This window comes from Diachasmimorpha longicaudata, chromosome 16, assembly GCF_034640455.1.
Source record: "Diachasmimorpha longicaudata isolate KC_UGA_2023 chromosome 16, iyDiaLong2, whole genome shotgun sequence".
Classification (NCBI taxonomy): domain Eukaryota; kingdom Metazoa; phylum Arthropoda; class Insecta; order Hymenoptera; family Braconidae; genus Diachasmimorpha; species Diachasmimorpha longicaudata.
Genome location: NC_087240.1, coordinates 4,103,413 through 4,121,088, shown reverse-complemented (window position 1 = coordinate 4,121,088; position 17,676 = coordinate 4,103,413). Strand labels below are relative to the sequence as shown.

Here is a 17,676-nt window from a genome sequence, read left to right as displayed (position 1 = left end):
TTGGGTTGGCTGAGACCGCGCCCGTTTGGACGCGTACGTTTGTTTGACTCTCTGGACACTGAAGCACAACTGTGAGTAAAGAAAATGTACTCGGTGAAATTCGGTGGTAACCGAGAACCTCCGGGAGTCCCCGGCCACGCAGAAGTGACACTGTGTTGTGTATGTGAACGTGTGTGTAGTGTGTGTGAATGTGTAGTGGTGGAGTCGTCGAGACTCGGTGATCGTCGGCTGCGGGAGGTGAGGGGTGCCATCGTGGGTAAAGTACTGACACTCATTTATTTTTTCATTAATTAATTACAACAATCGGGGGGACGATGGATTGGGGGGGAATTTTTGGACGATTGGGGGAGCGAAAAGTGAGGTTAGGATTTTTTTTCCACCCTCATTGCATCATTGGTTGATTGAAAATTCGAAGTGTGTTGTTTATCCCGGTGACAGGAGTTCGACAGCTCGACAATTTTATCGATTCCTCGGGTATTTTTGGAAGGGGAACGAAGAAGCTTCGGGTGAATAGGGACAGAGAGAGAGAGAGAGGGGAATGGAATGTCTCGTCCCTCTTCCCTGGGGTGCATTTCGGTGCAACTGCGGATGATGACATGGAACTGGGGAGAACAGGACAATGAGGCTTCACCGAGTTAATAATTCACTCGGGGGCAAGGGATGCCAGGGCTGCACCTCTGTTCTCTGAATTCATTATTTTTCTGTTGAGCATAGTTAATGTTGCAAGGTTATGATCAATATTGGAGAATAGTTAATATTGCACTTGGGAACTCGGTGTGGGAGGTCGTGGGGCACGATGTCCAGGTCTTTGTGGTTAAATTTTCATTTTGCTGTTGCAATTTTTTTCGGTTCTCGTTTTAATAATGTAGGAAATGGGTTTATCGACCGGGCGAGGTGTCGCCTGCCGCCGTAGGATGGCGCCAGGGGAGCATTTAAATTTTTAATCGACTGGGAAAATGTGCGATCACTTCAATAATCACTCAAATTTAGGGGGCGTAATGACTTGGTTAAATAAATCTCGCTGTTTAATTTAAAAAACTGCTTTATTGTGGCAGAACACATGTATTATTATATACCAGCATATGATCAGGAAGTCCATAATAGTAATTTACAAATTACAATGCAGTTGGAGGTGTTTAGTACACGATTTTTTTTTGCACTTTACTCGTTTCTTCTACTCATAGTTTTCAAAATTTCGCACTCGTGTTATTACTAATTTTACATTTTCCTTCACACGTTGGTTTTCACGCCGGTGATAATGCGGTGTATTAGCATGCGATTTTCTTAAATTTGTTCTTATCCACCAGCACAGGGGAAGATGTCAGCCCGCATTTACTCAAGATTTTTTTATATTTTATTGGTTTTTTTCTTTATTTGAAAAAAGAGATATGTGGAACATCATTTCGTTTAGCATTTCCACTCGAATCGTTCCGCAGTAATTACAATCCTGAATTTATTTATTTTTTAGTCGATAGGCACTCTCGTCTAAATACGTTGGAAGATGTGTCTTTATAATTTTTTTTTTCTAGATTTTTCTTGTCCCCTCGATTTTTATGGAATAAAATTTGTGGATCAATTGAATCGAAGAATGACTCGATGATTTACATTTTTAGATGATTTTGATTGAAATAATGCAGCGATGTTCACTCAATTCCTATTGTTATATTAGGAAGTAAATCATTCATTTTTCGATTCAATGAATCCCTGATAAAGTCAAATGGAATTCGTCTTACACTATAGGAATTCAAACTGATTGCGCAAAAATTACAACGAATAAAAAGCCAAAAATTGAATTTCTCCTTACGCGATGAGTTTTCTTTCACTTTTCTAATAATTATTAATTCTCCCCCACATTTGGCCACAACGAAGTTTTCGTAATTTGACCGTTACTTTCTTTTTTACTCTTTAGTTCATTAAAATCCAACCTAAATCCGTTATTCTTTGAAATCTAGGTTTTACATCCCCCATTCGTTCAGTTACTTCTGCTGTCTTTATTCACACTATTTAATCCTTCAATAAATTCACGAGTATTTTATTCGCATGAAAGAAAAGCTAACAATTGAGAAAAACGACCATCAAATTTAATTTAAAACATTGTCCTATGAAGTCCATTGGAAAGTAAATTTTTTACAATGTGATGACGTCAATTTTCCCAGTTGTTTAATTTTTTTTTTCATGCGAATCACTTGTGGTTCAACGACTTCTGGGTCGATCTTCGATGCAGAATTGTTTTGTTTTTAATTAATACAAGGTCGATTAGATTTACTGAATTTGTTAAATTCGTAGCTATACGTTCTCCTTGCTGCCATCATAGCAAAATTTTAATCTCATTCCTCTTTTCACATTTGCTTCGTCAATTATCAATTAATTTTCCTCGTGATTCGTTAATCGCTCTGTTGCCTCTTTTCACAACCATTACAAATATTAGATCGTATGTTGTCTTCATTACAGTACTGCCGTGTCCTTTTAATTATTTAATATAAGATCTAAAAATTCCGGGAAGTTTTGTTTTTTGATACACGCAACTGATTAATTATGCCAGGCAATTTAATTGTCATGGCATAATCATGGAAACTGGTTCATGGGATGATGACTGAATTCTTTGGAAACATTGCACAATTTTATGAAAAAAAAATCCGTAAAGTCTGTAAATGTTATTTAAATTTCTCCATAAAAATCAAGTGCTATTTATAAAAAATGGAAATAAAGGGAATAATATTCTCAATAAATTCGGAACAAAGAGGTCCTTTCATCAAGTTTCTTGTTTAAATGTCTCAATTATTGAAAGACACTCAAAGGGATCCTCAATAAATAGTGCAAGAGAAACAATGAAATTCTCGTATTAATTCCATTAATTAATTTACGTCCTGAAACCAGTTTCCAATTGCATCGTGGTCTCGACCAGTGGAGACTGCGTTTGATTGTACAAAGTCAACAGTATATCAGTCGATGGAAGAGACAGAGAAAAACAACTATGAAGTTTGTGGTTGCTCTGCGCACTTGTGTCCAAGACAAATGAACAAAATAAACAACTTTTTAACAAAAAAGAATAGAATTGTACAAGTGGGAGAATAGGGGGCAAATAAATCACCATCAACCTCATACAACCGCAAATTTGTGGTACCAATTCGAAAGTTCAATAATTTTCAATCACCAATTGAGGATTTATTAATTTTTTTATTTATCTAAATTTCGAGGAAAAAAATATATTCAATTTACAGAAGTACGTGGGAGCTTTTTTCATGAGTTCTAATTTGTGGAAAATCAATTAGTCTGGGGCTGTCTGCAGTGATAGTGAAATAAATCAGACAATTTGTTTAAATTGATTTCTTCGATTTTAGTTATTCTTTGTTCGATCATTTATTCCGCTCCTTTTCACTTGCCGTCGACACTGGAATGTTTCAACACTTTCGTAAAATTCAATGATTTTTATTTGGTCTAAAATTCGTTGGCAACTCGTACAATTATTAATTAATATTAATGAATCATCAGGTTATCTCATTTTCATCGATATTATTAGTTTCCACGTCACGTTTTAGCCAGCTAAAATGATAAAAAACATCAATCGACGATGGAATGAAAATTCGTATCGATATATTAAGGATATTCAAGTTTTTTTTTTTCCCCTCCACTGAAATGCTTTTCTCCCGCTTCAGCCACTTTTGACCCTAAATTTCCAAACATTTCATCATAATATAATTTGCAATTGCAATAAATTTATTCATTCCTATTAAATTTACTTAAACTGAACTTTCCTAATTTTGAGAAAATTGCACTTTGAATGATGCACAAAATTTCTGATTATTCCAAATATTTCTTTATCAATTTAATTGACAAATAAAATATATATACAACTGAAAGACGCCTGAATATCCTTAATGAACCGCTGTATTTCCAAGATTTGTTTCTCCCGTACAGAAAAAAAAATCTTTTTACAATTATCCAACTCTTTGTCTCTCTCATAAATTTTTATTTTCACCCCTCGTCATGTGAGTCTCGAAGAACAAGAGTTGGTGGATATAATAGTTTGAAGAAGAAGATGAATAATTAATAAGAGATAAAAATATGCGTGCATATACTGTGCAAGGATATCTAATTAATGTTTGGCTGGTTTTGTCAGCGACATGACATTACGAAGGCCATATCCATAATTCGTAAAATCACCAAATTAATTATTACTCATTGAGCGCAATGAGGAGATGATATAAAGCCGAGGACGATGATAATGCGACTGAATTATTTTACCCATTGAATACAACGAAAGTAACAACAAATGATGACGAAATATTCATCTCCTTATTTCCCTCAACCATCTCATTAAGTATCTCTCTCACGCTCATTCATTTATCATCTCATTCATTATAAATATGTACATTACGATTTTCAATTTACAATCAAAATTTCAATTAATCCCACTTCCAGTGTTGTACAGTATATTCCTCTTCAAAACACCTCGTGTCTCATTACTTATGGCCATTTGTACTCGTTTAAAACCAGCAAAAGCACATCACCCTTCCCCCCCATATCACTAATTGCGTCCCATTTCTAACTAAAGCTCCGTCGTATACCCCTGTGTATTTTATCCGACGGTGGATTAATTAATAAGCTATGGTTTTTTTTTTCATCTGAATTCATCATCGCGGAAATTGCCTTTCTGGGGAACAGGGGAATTGGAAAATAATTCCGTGATTTCTTTCAATTTATTGTTACGTATTGTTACCTAATAATTGATAAATAAAAATAGAGTGAATCCTTTGAAAATTGAAATTATTACATTCTGAAGATGTAGAACGTAGCGTCAACGCGGTTCCCGTTAATAATAATTTTTTAAATATAAATTCACACCTCTGGTGGAACGTTAAATTTGTTTTCATGTAAAAAATTAGATTTTGCGTAACAATATCTTGCTATAATAATTAACAGATCGATTCTGAAGTTCTGAAGTGTAACATAATTAATTAATTACTCACATCTCGATGGTGAATCATTTTAAAATAAAATATCAAGAATAATATTTTTTTTTAGAAAATTAAATTTTCTATAACAACAATTTTCTTCAAAAATAATTTCCAATCGAAATAAAATTCATCTCCATTATAAATAACGATTTAACTTTTTTTTAAAGTCGAGAACTTCTAGCTTTATATTAAATAGTTATTCACGCGTACCTATTCCCCAAAAAATCAAATTTCACCAGCGATTAAATCTACAACCCGTTTTAACTTCTTCAAAAGCACGTTCAGATGCACTAATCGTTACAGCCAATCCCTCTGAACCTACCCCACAACTACCAAAATTCCAAAATCCAACTTGTCTGATCAATAGATAAAGATTCGATAAATAAGTGATTTTTTTTTCTTCTTCGTCGACGGAGATTAGAAATAGTGGAAGATTATAGATTAATTGTAACATTTCTACTAAACCTCCATTTTTTTCCCCTTCAATTACAATGATCTAGTTATTGGTTCGTCAATAGATGATTTTAAACTGTCACTGAAGCAAATGTTTTAAATTCATTATTATTCGCATTTCATTGCGCTCATGCTCTCGTGTGATTTCTTCATTGTATTTTAATAATCACCTTAAAATTAGGGAGAGTGTAAAATTTGAGATTCATTCGTCGCCTTCATTAGTTCCCAGTAATTATAAATTACTCAATTTACTCGTCAATTTATTAGTTTTTTTTTTAATGATTTTATTTTTAATATTTACATGGAGGCACGAGGTTCGCCTCAACTCGTTTTCGTAGCACCTAATAACTATCCTGTATTTATATATTCATATTTAATTTATATATACAAATTGCAAAATTTGTTCAATGAAAAAATTGTCATCATTTTTTTTTTCTCTCCTCTCTTCACCACTATCTGAAGTTTGAACGTAATTTATCATTAGTTTATTCATTTTATTTATAATATTTATATTCTTGTATATATATATGTATATATATATATAATCTGTGTGCCTCTTTAAATATAATCTTGCGCTATGGAACACATGGTCACTTGCACGCCATCATATTTATAATCTTTCTCCCCAAATCATCAAATCTCATTCGATTACTTTTTATCGGTTTTGTACAAGGAATTATCATTTCCAATCTATCGGTTCATTGAGTCTCGCAGTGATGGTGATGTGGTGGGGGGGATTTATATATTTTTTTTTTCGAAAATATGTGGATCGGATTTTGTTTAATGTTTGAGCTCTGGAATGATGAAATTATTATAATTATCGGGAAAATTGAATATTAACTGGGGAAAATGACGTGAAAACTCGGAAATGAGTCACATTATTCCGAAAATAAATATCAATCGTGAGAACGGAATGTATGTCTGATTAGAGCAGATCCGTTTCTACTTCCCTTCTTCTAACCCCCAAAAAGCATTTGCTCCATTTTATATTATTTATAGAATTATTATTTTTTTTTTTCGTATCACAATTGATTTATCTATACTTGTTTCATTTGTTCATTACCGTACCCTTAATTCACGTGATTAATTACAATTTGTTTGGCTTTCGGAAAATTAAAGATTACGATTGTTCGGACAGGGGAGAAAAATCACACGTCAAGATTATTTTTTTTTAATACTAGGACAATTGTTTAAATACTATTTTTTCTCAGAAGTACGATTTTTTTAGACGTAGAATGTTATCATCAATATTTCATTCTGCAGAATGATTGAAAAATTTTTTTTTTCTTTTATTGTAGCTGAATTTTCGAAATAAAATTTTCATAATAACATTTCTTGTGGATGAAAAAAAAAAATGTCGCTAAAAAAAAATCCCATACTAATTTGAAAAATCAAACTCTTCAGAAAAAACTCGGTCTTGAGAGGATTTTTCCCCCTGGGATTTTTATTGTTAAACTGTTGACTCGAATGAACAAAAGTAAAAGTGTTACTACGAATTTTACACGGAGGCACGTCGCGCCTGGTACTGAATAAACTCATGAGCATGTATGGGAAGAGTTTTGACCGATGGTGGACGTCAGATGCTGGCTCTGTGTTGATATATAGTCGGCAGTTGTAGAAGTGGTGTGAGGGGTGGTGGACGTATATCCTCCCTGTAACTAGAGGCCGGAAACTGCTGCATCGGCAGCAGATGTGATATTTTACCGGGTGAACGACGTACTGTAAAACGTGGTCTCCTTCTTTTTCTGTAAAAACCACTGCACCTGCAACTACATACTGATGCATCGTCATACAGTGATATCGTATCACCCTGATTGCCCATCTGGCCAGATAATATCGAGCCATTTGCAGTTATCACATCACCCTCGAGTCTCACTGCTCCCTGAGCCGCCTATAATGACAAAATTCCGGGGATTGTAAATATTTTATGCTCATCAACATCACAATTGAATTCTTTTGAGGGATTTTCCTTTCCAAAATAATGTCTCGTGCGCAGTCGTGGATTTTACGAGTGAATATGCCACCGAAAAAAGGGCCAAGAGGTCAGCATTAATTGTAATATCGTAAGGGGTAGTTTCTCACCTGAAGTGCCTCCGCCTCGTCTCTCCTCTCATCCTCCGTATTCATCGTGACGAATCTAAGTACCAGTAGATTCAACGATGCGGCAACAATGGCCAAACCAAAAAGAATGAATATCAGTGCAAAGACAACGTACTCGGGTTTGTTCTCGAGTGCATTGTCCTTCTGGAGTGCCACCATGTCACCAAAACCAATGGTCGTTAGTGTTATAAAGCAGTAGTAGACTGAGTCAAAGTATGACCAGCCCTCGTAGCGTGAAAATGCTGCTGCACCGCCTGTTATCGTCAGACTCGATAAAAATGTCACGACGAATATTAAATTTATCTCCGAGGCCTTGAAAAATTGAAAAATAATGATATCGTATTAGCTCCAATATCTTGGTATTCATGGAATTGAATAATCATTTGTCAGATTAAAAAATATTTTATTTCAACTCAAGTGTTTGGGTGAATTAAAAATAATAATCATTTTTATTGAATAATTTTTTATCCCTCATTTTTGGTCGAGTGGAAAAATATTTTTTAATGAATTTTTATTACGGTAAATGATGATTAATTACCTGTACGTCTTTGCAATTTAACAGTTGCTTGACTTTTCTTATAACGACGGATGAGAATTTATTTAATCGTTCTCCTATACTTTGGAACATGACGAGACCCAGGGGTATACCGACTATCGCGTAGAACATCGTGAACAGCTTGCCGGTTATCGTGTTCGGCGTCGAGTGCCCGTAACCTGATAATGGAAAGTTAAGCTCGATAAAAAAAAAAGAAAACAAAATAAAGAAAATAAATAGGGATAGGGGAATGTGACGAGAATGAGGGAAAAAGTACAGGCGTGATATAAAACACTTTCCATTCAATTTTATTATCGAGAGAGAGTAAAAATGGTGAATTAATCTCATGGGTTATGGGGATGAACAACAGCTCGGTTGAAAGTACATGCGATGTAATCATGATGTTGAGAGGGATTATAAAATTCATAAGAGTAGTCGGTTAAATTTTATCTTAATTTTTATCATGTTTTTATGGTTAATGTTGTCAATATTTACCAATTGTTGTGAGGACCGTAGTTGCGTAGTAGAAAGCACCGGCAAATTTCCACTGTTGGCCAGCCTTGTGGGGCTCCGTCTTCAGCACGACAGTTTCCATGATCTTGAAGTCGTCCTCGCTTATGTTGTATTTGCGTATAACCATACGTTCAATGGCTGCAATATGGAAAATAGGAATGAGAGGAGCTCTTAATGATTTATCAATTTTTCAATTTTCCAAAGAATTAAAAATATTTTTGACAAATTTTTATTGAATATTTCACTCGGTCTGGATGATAGGTCTAGAAATATTAGTACCATCCAACGCTTCCTTGCGCCGTTTCTCCGTCTCGGACTCGAGGACGTCAAATATTGCAGCGCCAACGAGGAGGTAGGTGAACGTGCAGACGATCAACGATAGGGTCCGGACGTTTTGCTTCTTCATTCTCTAGTGAGCCACATGCTCACTAGCAGGGCCACAGCCCCAACTACTTGCATCGCTCAGGGGTATACCGTGGATGATTCTGGGCCCATTGTGCCCCCCATTTAGCGTTTCCACTTGTCAATTCACCAAATCTACACTGATAATTTATGTGAAATAGTGAGATAGTTTATTTATTTTTCATCTAATTAATTTTTATTTTACCTACATTTTTTTCTGTCTTCTGTCCTCTGGCCTCAGCAATTCTGGTACGTTCACTCGATTTACACGGCCGTCGCTACAGTTGTGCACGACTCCTGTCCCTCAGACTTAGCACGTGCTTTCGCATATTTCCCAGTCGTTTTCGTTTTTCTAAAATCAGGGATTTCAGGATAATCAATCCCAAAGATAATGATAATTATTATCCACAAATTTTATTGCAAAAATAGAATTGAAAAGTCGTAGGTCACCTCAGGACAGATCATCTTACATTTGTCAAAGTACTATTGAAAAAATTTACTTCTTATCAATTGGTTTCTATGGAATTTCATCTGGGAATTTCAAATTTCCTCCCAGTGTTCGATTCTACCCCGATACTTCCATCGATTCATCTCAAATAAATAATTCGCCGCATCGTGGATTCTTATCGCGACAACAACAAAGTAAAAAGGAAAAACTGATTTCCCATGTTTCGATTGAAGGACGATTACAGCAGTGGGTTTTCTCCCCAACGAGAATAGGAAAAAAGTCAAGGAAAATAAGAGTACAGACTGTTGGGAGGGAGAGGTGGAAGGGAAGGGGTGGATGGTGACTGAAGGAGATGAAAGGACAAGGACGTGGGTTACTGCTGGAAATAGCAAAAAGATCTTCTGCTTCCGTGTTCACCTTTGACCATATCAACATGACAAAAGGGAGAATCGAGATTACGGTGTGCGCTATAGGAGAAAGAGGAGAGGACTGTGTTGAAGAATAAAAGGTAGAAAAATATGGATAGACCCTAACCTTAACCCACACCAGGTCTAGCGTGTAATTTTTCACAGGAAATTGGAGGAATTGTTATTTAGCACATCGATACGTCATTCGGCCTTTTTTACATCATTTTTTTTTTTCATCTGTTCTTTTTTTGAATGATTGAGGGGTTTCTTACCGACAGTCTTTCTTTTATTTTCCTTTGTGAGTGACAAAGGCTCCAGTTGAATGATATGGCAGTGCTTTCGCTGCTCCCACCGCCACGTCGACGCCATTACTCGGCCTAGCGCGCTTTTGGTATCCACCAAAAACTGAAAAAATGAGAAAATACTTGATTGATGGGCATTGGAGACAAATACTTTGGATTAAATGAATAATTGGAGGAAATATTTTTTCGACTATATCTATCCCTACACCCGTCGTAAAACTCCCTGGTTACTGGGACAATCTCGAAATTCAAAAAAAATCAGACACTCCGATGGGGAAAAAAATTTCAAAAGGCAAATTCACCCTGTGGAGTGTCATTCTGATATATCTACGCGATCGTGAATATTCCAGTCTCTGGAATACCGAAGCCCAAAAGCAATTTCGTCGTTGGGTAAATCGAACGGAAGCCCCTGGTAACTTCACCCCCTCCCACCCCCAATCCCCATTTACCTATCCCTGCAGGCACTCGGACATGAGCCTTTTACTTTGAACGATAATGTACGAGAAAAATATCGATATCTATTTTACCGTCACACGTACCTCCTATTTCCATTTTTTATCCCTGCTCTTTTTTTTTTATTTATCCTCAAATGTAAAAAAAATATGAGCGCAAGCCTTCTCGGAAATTGGAGAGATTTTCCGCGACTTGTCATCACATCTGTAGATTTTACAACATTTTTCATTCAAGTCTCCAGAAATTTATCACAGTTTTTATGATCGTTTCCTTTTGATCCACCTCAGACGATGATTTTTTTCCCGATCCAATTATACTGATTATTCTTATGCAGAAGAATTTAGAATTGATTTAGAAATCGGTGAATAATTTATTAATATTCCTAGAGCTTTAGAGCACGACAAATATTTTTTTTTTATCTCAATGGAAAGTTTTTTCCCTCAACTGATGGCATTCCCTCCCCGCCATTTTTTATCCCATCAATTTTGTATGTAGTTGCAAAAATGATTGCACAACGAATATCTCAGAGGGAGAAAAAATAACATTATTTTTTTTTAATCATTTTTCTGTGGTACTCTACAACTTTTTTCCGCCTCAAGTCTCTTTTAAACCCATCCTTTACAGTTGGCAAACCCGCAGGAATAAATCACATTTGTCTGCGAATCCTTTGAAATTCGATTCGTCTAAAAATTTTTCCTGTCCCAGTGAATAGTCCCTGGCATTTTTCTCTCTACCCGCTGTCCAAAGAATAGACGAGGATTAGCTGAGCTTACGTTCAACCTGAAACGCTTACGTGCGACGTTTCCGTGCAGCCAAAGGCGCCCCAGTAGACGTTCGATTCACATTTTCATCACTTTTATTTTTTATTTATTTTTCATCAACTGCTCTAACATTTTACTCCATCTCCAGCTTCATCTACACGCAACATAATCATCTCTGCATTTTCAATTTCACTGAATTTCTATCCAAGAAAATAACATTACATCTCCATCAAATTCTTATTTCGTATTTCATTTTATCATTTCACATTTTATTCATTTTCTCTCCTCTTCTATTTCTCCACTTCACTTTTACTTCCTGGAAATGCACTTCCAATCTCTGCAGATGGCTTGTGCGTTACGAATCTCCGTCTCTAACGACGTCAAAACGAAATGAGAGCGGATGCTACGGCGGGTGGATGGAGAGAGAGAACGAGAGAGGGAAAGAGAGAGTTAAAAAATGATAAAATGGGGTGAAAAAAAAAAATCCACTGTATTTGAGGGCCGGTTAATCGTGGCGTAAAGTGAGGGAATTACCGCAGGGAAAAAATATGCGGCGAGGTGCTGACGAAGTGGCCACTTTCTCCTTAACGAAAAGTCCAGCGAGAGTTTAAATGAAAAGAGAGTTGCAAAAAAAATTGATAAGTTGCTCATCATTAAAATTATTCAAAAGTCCAAATTATCCGGAACTTTTGACTAATTGTTTTATTGTTCCCCGAAAGTTCTTAAGAATTTTCCGTTTGGGGGAATTGCAAAGGAAAGCGCCAATTTCAGATAATTTATTCCACGAAAAATTAACACGTTAATTATTTTTATTAAATTAATTTAAATTTCTGGAGTTTCGTAATTTCTACTGAATATTTAGCTCCGTGTAATGTCATCTGGAAGCTCCATTATAAACAGACGGGGTTGATTACCGTGATAAGGGTGATGATGGGCAAGAGGACGGGGCCCTCTGGACCGTCTCATCGTCCCCCCCTCGATAAATTAAATGGTTTTTATATATTTTTTTCTCTAATAATCTTCACGCATTTAAAAACATCTGGAATCTGGAATTCACCAGTCACTTTCCTTTGTTCCTCAGTATATTTTTTTCTCTCTCCCGCCCTTTCTTTTTTCCATTCTACTACTGACGCTTTCTCGATATCCATCAAAGCACACGTGGGCCGGTGATAGAGAGCTCGGAAGAGTACAGCACGATAAATCGTTGCTGAAAAATTTTCATTTTCATCCTTCATATCTTGGCAATCTATCACGTTGTAATACGTTTCCACTCTTTGAGAATGATGCCTCTGCAGTTTTGAAGGTCTCGAGAGATCGATTACAACTGCTCTAAATTCTGGTGAGCAAGTCGAAATTGAAGACGAGTTTTCAAGTTCTTGAAGAGATATCGCACTAATGGGCCAGTTCGTACGATTAAATTGAACCGAGAAAAAATTTATTTCATCCGCAGATTTATGTTTCCCACAAAAAAAAAATATTCCATGTAATATATAATATACATATACATGACGAGAAATATTCCGTAGAAATTACTGAACTTGCAGTTGACTCACTGATTATCGACTTGACATTTTTCACAGTCGATTCAGACAAAAATTACGGAATTTTCAGGAAAAATTCTGTGGTAATTTCGTAAAATTACCAACAACCGAATTTCACTGTAATTTTTAAATATTATAAATATGTTATATATCCTATATTTCATTTTATGAAATTGTTTTATCAAATTCATCAATTTCTTATGTCTCATTACTGCATACGCGTCTGATACGCATCCGCTCTCTTCCAGTGATAAAAAATAATGTGACACTTTCTTCCTGTACTTCATCCAATTTTACGAGTGATTAGGAAAATGACACCCCACCTCCCTCTGTACATAATTGCAGTGATACGGTACACGATCGCCGTCTTTTTTCGACTGGACTGGTTATCGTATCGCGAGCTAAAACCAGGGGGGTGGGTACGGCCGAGCGCTGGGGAGTGCAGAGGATTATGAGAGCTTAACCGGGGGTCCTCCTCCTTCACTGCGTCATTTTTTTTATGTCGCCATTTGTTTGGTTATAAATAATCTACGGCACCATTAGTCATACCCATCCGAGGTGAAAAAGAAGAATCATCTCGCTCCACCTCTGTGCGCCTATTTTTTTTTTTTTCTGTTTCACCGTATGTGAATGTGGAACACAATGCGAGAGACTTCTTTTTGGTGGTCCCTTCATTCGCATTCTTCTTTCGTAATTCAGGAATGAGGTGGGGCATTGATTAATCGTTTCATTTCGATTCTCATCTGGTTTGGTCGGTGTTTTATTTTTCTCATGGGGACATAAGGGGTTAATATGGTCTGGGAGAAGTGGTGGGTTTCAGTGCGTTTGTGGAGAAATGCATTACCTGGGGCTCGATCAATCATAAGTGACAAATACACCACTGGAAGTGGAAGAAATTTCGGGGGGTAAGGGGGGAAGGGGGAGGTGGAGACATCAATATGACCTAGTTTCATTGAAAAAGAGGGTAAAATAAATATTTTTCCAATTAAATGCCAATTCAGAGAGCAAATAATTTATTTACTACTTCATATTACTATAAAACAGTTACGTAGTTCGATAATTAGTCTTTACATTGAGGGAAAAATTATTTTTTATTTATATTTTCACAACTGTTGTTTTCTCATTCGAAAAAAAAAATTCACTTCACGAGCTTTGTTTCTTTCACATAATATTCCGAAGGTTTCTCGTGAGGTAAATGAGTTGAAACCTGGGTTAACGAGGTTTCTTACACCACAATTTACCTCTACCGAGTGGTAGATTTTTATTCCTTCACTTTGACCAACAAAATAGGCAGTATATAATGAAAACAAAAAAAAAATTATTCATAACGGGAGGATTAATCCCGTATCTATTTTTTCTTTTGAGAAAAACAGACTCGTTAATAACGCAACATAATACCCGTTGTTTCGTGAAATACCAAGGGATAATTTCTGCTGGAAATTCCCGGTGGAATCCCCTCCTTTATCCTTTGCAATTTCACCACGAGCATGCGAACTCCAAATTTACACAGGACACACCATCAATTTTGAATATTCTAAGAGTAACAATTCCATAGCCATAATCAATGGTATATTTAGTGAAGTATTTAATTGCACTGATAATTAAAAGCTCTTTTATTACCTCCCATTCAAATATAACGTCCGGAATTAACAATATTTGCACAAGAAAAAAAGTTAATTAAACTAAAAAAAAAATATTTTTCAGTTCTGAAAAATATTTTTAAAACAAATATTATTTTTCCACGCGCGACTGTGTTTTCAAAGTACGAATTAATTAATAATTTCACTCATATTTGAATTAACAAACTCATTGTCATCAATTTTGTTCTCTCCCATCCATAACCCTTGGAGGTGCCTTTGGCCCGTGCGATCAAATGTCCCCGAGATCATTGGCCGCTCGCTCTCTCATCGGCCACAGTTATTTTTATCACAGCAGACGGCCAAAGGGGTTGTCCAACTCATTCCACCCATTCCTCCTCCCTTCTTCACCCCTCTCCATCCATCTCATTCCTCCGTCCATCGTCTATTTTCGATATCGGATAGATGAGGGTTTATTTCCAGTGTCTCTCTCGCCGGGTGGCCATTCTTCAGCCCTCGGGGGACCATCAACGGACGCCACAAAATATCCGGAGGGTTAGAAATATCTGAAAAGGGTTGAGGGAAAATAGCGCGGGAGGAGGGAGAGAACAGGACAGAGCGTTGTGGAACACGATTGGGTGTGTGAGGAGGGGGGGGGGAGGAAGGTGGTGGTAAATTCTCTCTGGAGGCATTTCATATCCTGCAGAGGCAACAAAATCACCCGGAAGTATCGATGGTGGGGGAACCACTTGTCTCGAAAAGACAACTCAAGTAGGATGAATGCTCTTCATCGTTTAACACCCACGTAAAATATTTCTGTATTTGTTTAAACACGTGATTCAACAAAATTATTAATGAAACTTGTGGTATGGAGAGAAGACTGATGAATGATCGGATGAAAAGTAATCTCATCTGCAATTCATGATTCTAACTCGTTCAGATGAAATTAACTGGGCTTCCATTATCTTCATCGCATCTAGGGGAATTTCAAAGTTTTCTTTAGACGAGGGATGAGGCGATATTTCCCTGGGGTTGATTATTTTTATGTGATGAGATTTCTTTTCATTTGAATATATATACGGTGAGGAAATAATTATTCTTGTTGAACATTTACTTCGGAGAAGTTGTCGGGACGAATTGTCTCATTTTGGAGATTTAAAAAAAATTTTACTGACACTGGAGGTGTCATTTTGAGGGAAATTCTGGGGAATTTGAGAGGGATTTTTTGGGGTATATGGTAGGTCAGTTGGTGAGATCATTAATTAGAGAATTTACGGTGTTGATAGGACATTTAATGAGTGGGTAAAAGACATTCTAGTATTGTAATATTTTGCATCTCCGGGTTCGATTCCCGGTGGAGTTGAAGCGAAATTTTTTCTCTCTCTAATTCAAATTGTCTTCGAATTTTATTTTCTTCTCCGGTATTTTTTATTGAATATCTCTCACCGTGGAATTTTCCAATAGTTCTAGAAATAGACAGAAATTAGGATGTGAATAATTTGTGGAAGCTTCCTCTCGCCGAGTATTATTGAATGAAAAGCCACCGTTACGGTAGAGGAAACGCAGAGGCAATACCCGGAGTATTATTGAATCTACGACCTATCCTCCAGCATAACCTACCCCTTCCGCCCTCTTCGCGGAAGGTTTGCCACTACGGTGACAATTGCACCACTTTCACCCCCTCAGCGGCGACACTGTCTCGAGACAATAGAGAAGAAAGAGAGAAACCAGTCACTCACAACTGGCTGAGTACGTCTCGCCTATTATCATTCACTCCACGACTTGCCTCACTCCTCTCACCTTCATCACCCGGCAATCGACGTCAATTACATTCGGAAGTGCAGTTTAATTTTCTCTTTTTTCAAGTTTCTCATCGTTTCACCTCAACATCCGAGGCTTCACGCAAACCAGTTGTGGGTAGAATCAATTTTATGGGGATGGATTGAATGGATGGGGTGAAAAATTGGGGGATGATTTCGAGTTTTTGTTAGTTCAGGAACTGTCTCGAGTTTTTTCATTTTCATACGAAAAGATCGGAATTTTTTGTGAATAAAGGAACTCCGTGAATTCAATTATGAATTAATAATAATTAAAATTAAAATGATTTGCATTCAATTTCGTGAATATCCAAGCGTTCCCTATAGAACACCAACCTAATCTATTAAAAACCCCACCCCCTCCCACCCCCTTAACTCCATCTCCCCATCATAAAATCTCAAAGCCTCCGAAAAAAGCACAATAAAAAGTAAAAAACCAGCGGAAAAAAAAATTTACTTGGCACAATTCAGGGATTTACTTCCAACATTCTTCGTTAAATCGAGGCGATTTCGCTGTCCCGGAAGTTCCTCGTCGAACTCTGAGGAAAGAATAAAACAAGTACTACGAGAAAAAAAAAATGAAGAAGTGGATCATGAAGAAAAGTGGAGGAACAAGTTCTGGCCAGCTGCGTCAGTATCGTTAGTCCAGTGCTAAAAGAGCCTTATTTTTCTCCGAGTGAAGAATAGAAGGGATTGAAGGGAGGGAGGAGTGGACTCAACCTGAGGAGCCATCGGACGAAGGGAGGGAAAGCCTGAGGCAGCGGCGTCGTTATACGAATAAGTCTTTCCCAGTTATTGTATGTGCATTGCCTCTATTTCTACATTCTCTCTCTTATTTCTTCCAACCCCTCTTTCATCCTCTCGCTCCACTTGCACCCCCCCAGGGGGTGGAGGAAGCCCTCCACCCTCCATCGTCTTACGGAGACGAAGAAAGTACCGAGGAACTCGTTGAAAGTGGACCTGGCACGTACGATGCATACATGAATTTCAAATACATAATATAATATGTATATGGAATGCACATTGCTTGGGAGACATATGGGTAAACGTGTACCAAAATCATCCCCCTTCCTCCCCCTCACCCTCTGCACATCTATCGTGTGTGAATGTGTGCGAGGGAGGTTTTTGGTGTGTGCAGGGGTAACATACGCTCGGTGTCTCATGAATGCATTCATGATGTGTTCTCACTGGTGTACGAGAGAAAAGGATATGTACTCGAGATCTTCATCGGCCAATATGTACACTTCCATCGATTTTATTGAGATTATTGCGATGGGCTTTCACGATGGGATGCTTTCGATTAATCGAAGATATGTGGAGGTACTGGATTGAGAGTTATAAATTTATATGGGGAGAAATATTCAATAAAATGTGGTAGAATAGAAACGGAAAAATTATTTCTCCAGATA

General features: G+C 37.0%; 2 protein-coding genes across 3 annotated transcripts in view; one reads left to right on the top strand and one right to left on the bottom strand.

The window, feature by feature from the left end:
• The first annotated feature begins 107 nt into the window (after positions 1-107).
• The window catches only part of LOC135170082 (uncharacterized), a 90,905-nt gene continuing 73,336 nt past the window's right edge, over positions 108-17,676 (top strand). Inside the window, exon 1 of the mRNA XM_064135602.1 lies at positions 108-256. The gene's annotated coding sequence lies outside the window, so the exon portion shown is untranslated. The remainder of the gene's footprint in view (positions 257-17,676) is intronic.
• Positions 3,158-17,676, bottom strand: part of LOC135170074 (two pore potassium channel protein sup-9) — a 71,149-nt gene continuing 56,630 nt past the window's right edge. The window contains exons 2-8 of one of the 2 annotated variants that reach the window (XM_064135588.1): positions 10,089-10,221; positions 9,171-9,313; positions 8,839-9,101; positions 8,542-8,697; positions 8,050-8,225; positions 7,494-7,823; positions 3,158-7,302 (exon numbers count right to left, since the gene is read on the bottom strand). In XM_064135588.1, the coding sequence (XP_063991658.1) occupies positions 6,988-7,302; positions 7,494-7,823; positions 8,050-8,225; positions 8,542-8,697; positions 8,839-8,965 (1,104 nt within the window). In that variant the 5' untranslated portion in view covers positions 8,966-9,101; positions 9,171-9,313; positions 10,089-10,221 and the 3' untranslated portion in view covers positions 3,158-6,987. The remainder of the gene's footprint in view (positions 7,303-7,493; positions 7,824-8,049; positions 8,226-8,541; positions 8,698-8,838; positions 9,102-9,170; positions 9,314-10,088; positions 10,222-17,676) is intronic. The other variant, XM_064135589.1, reaches the window with a different exon arrangement.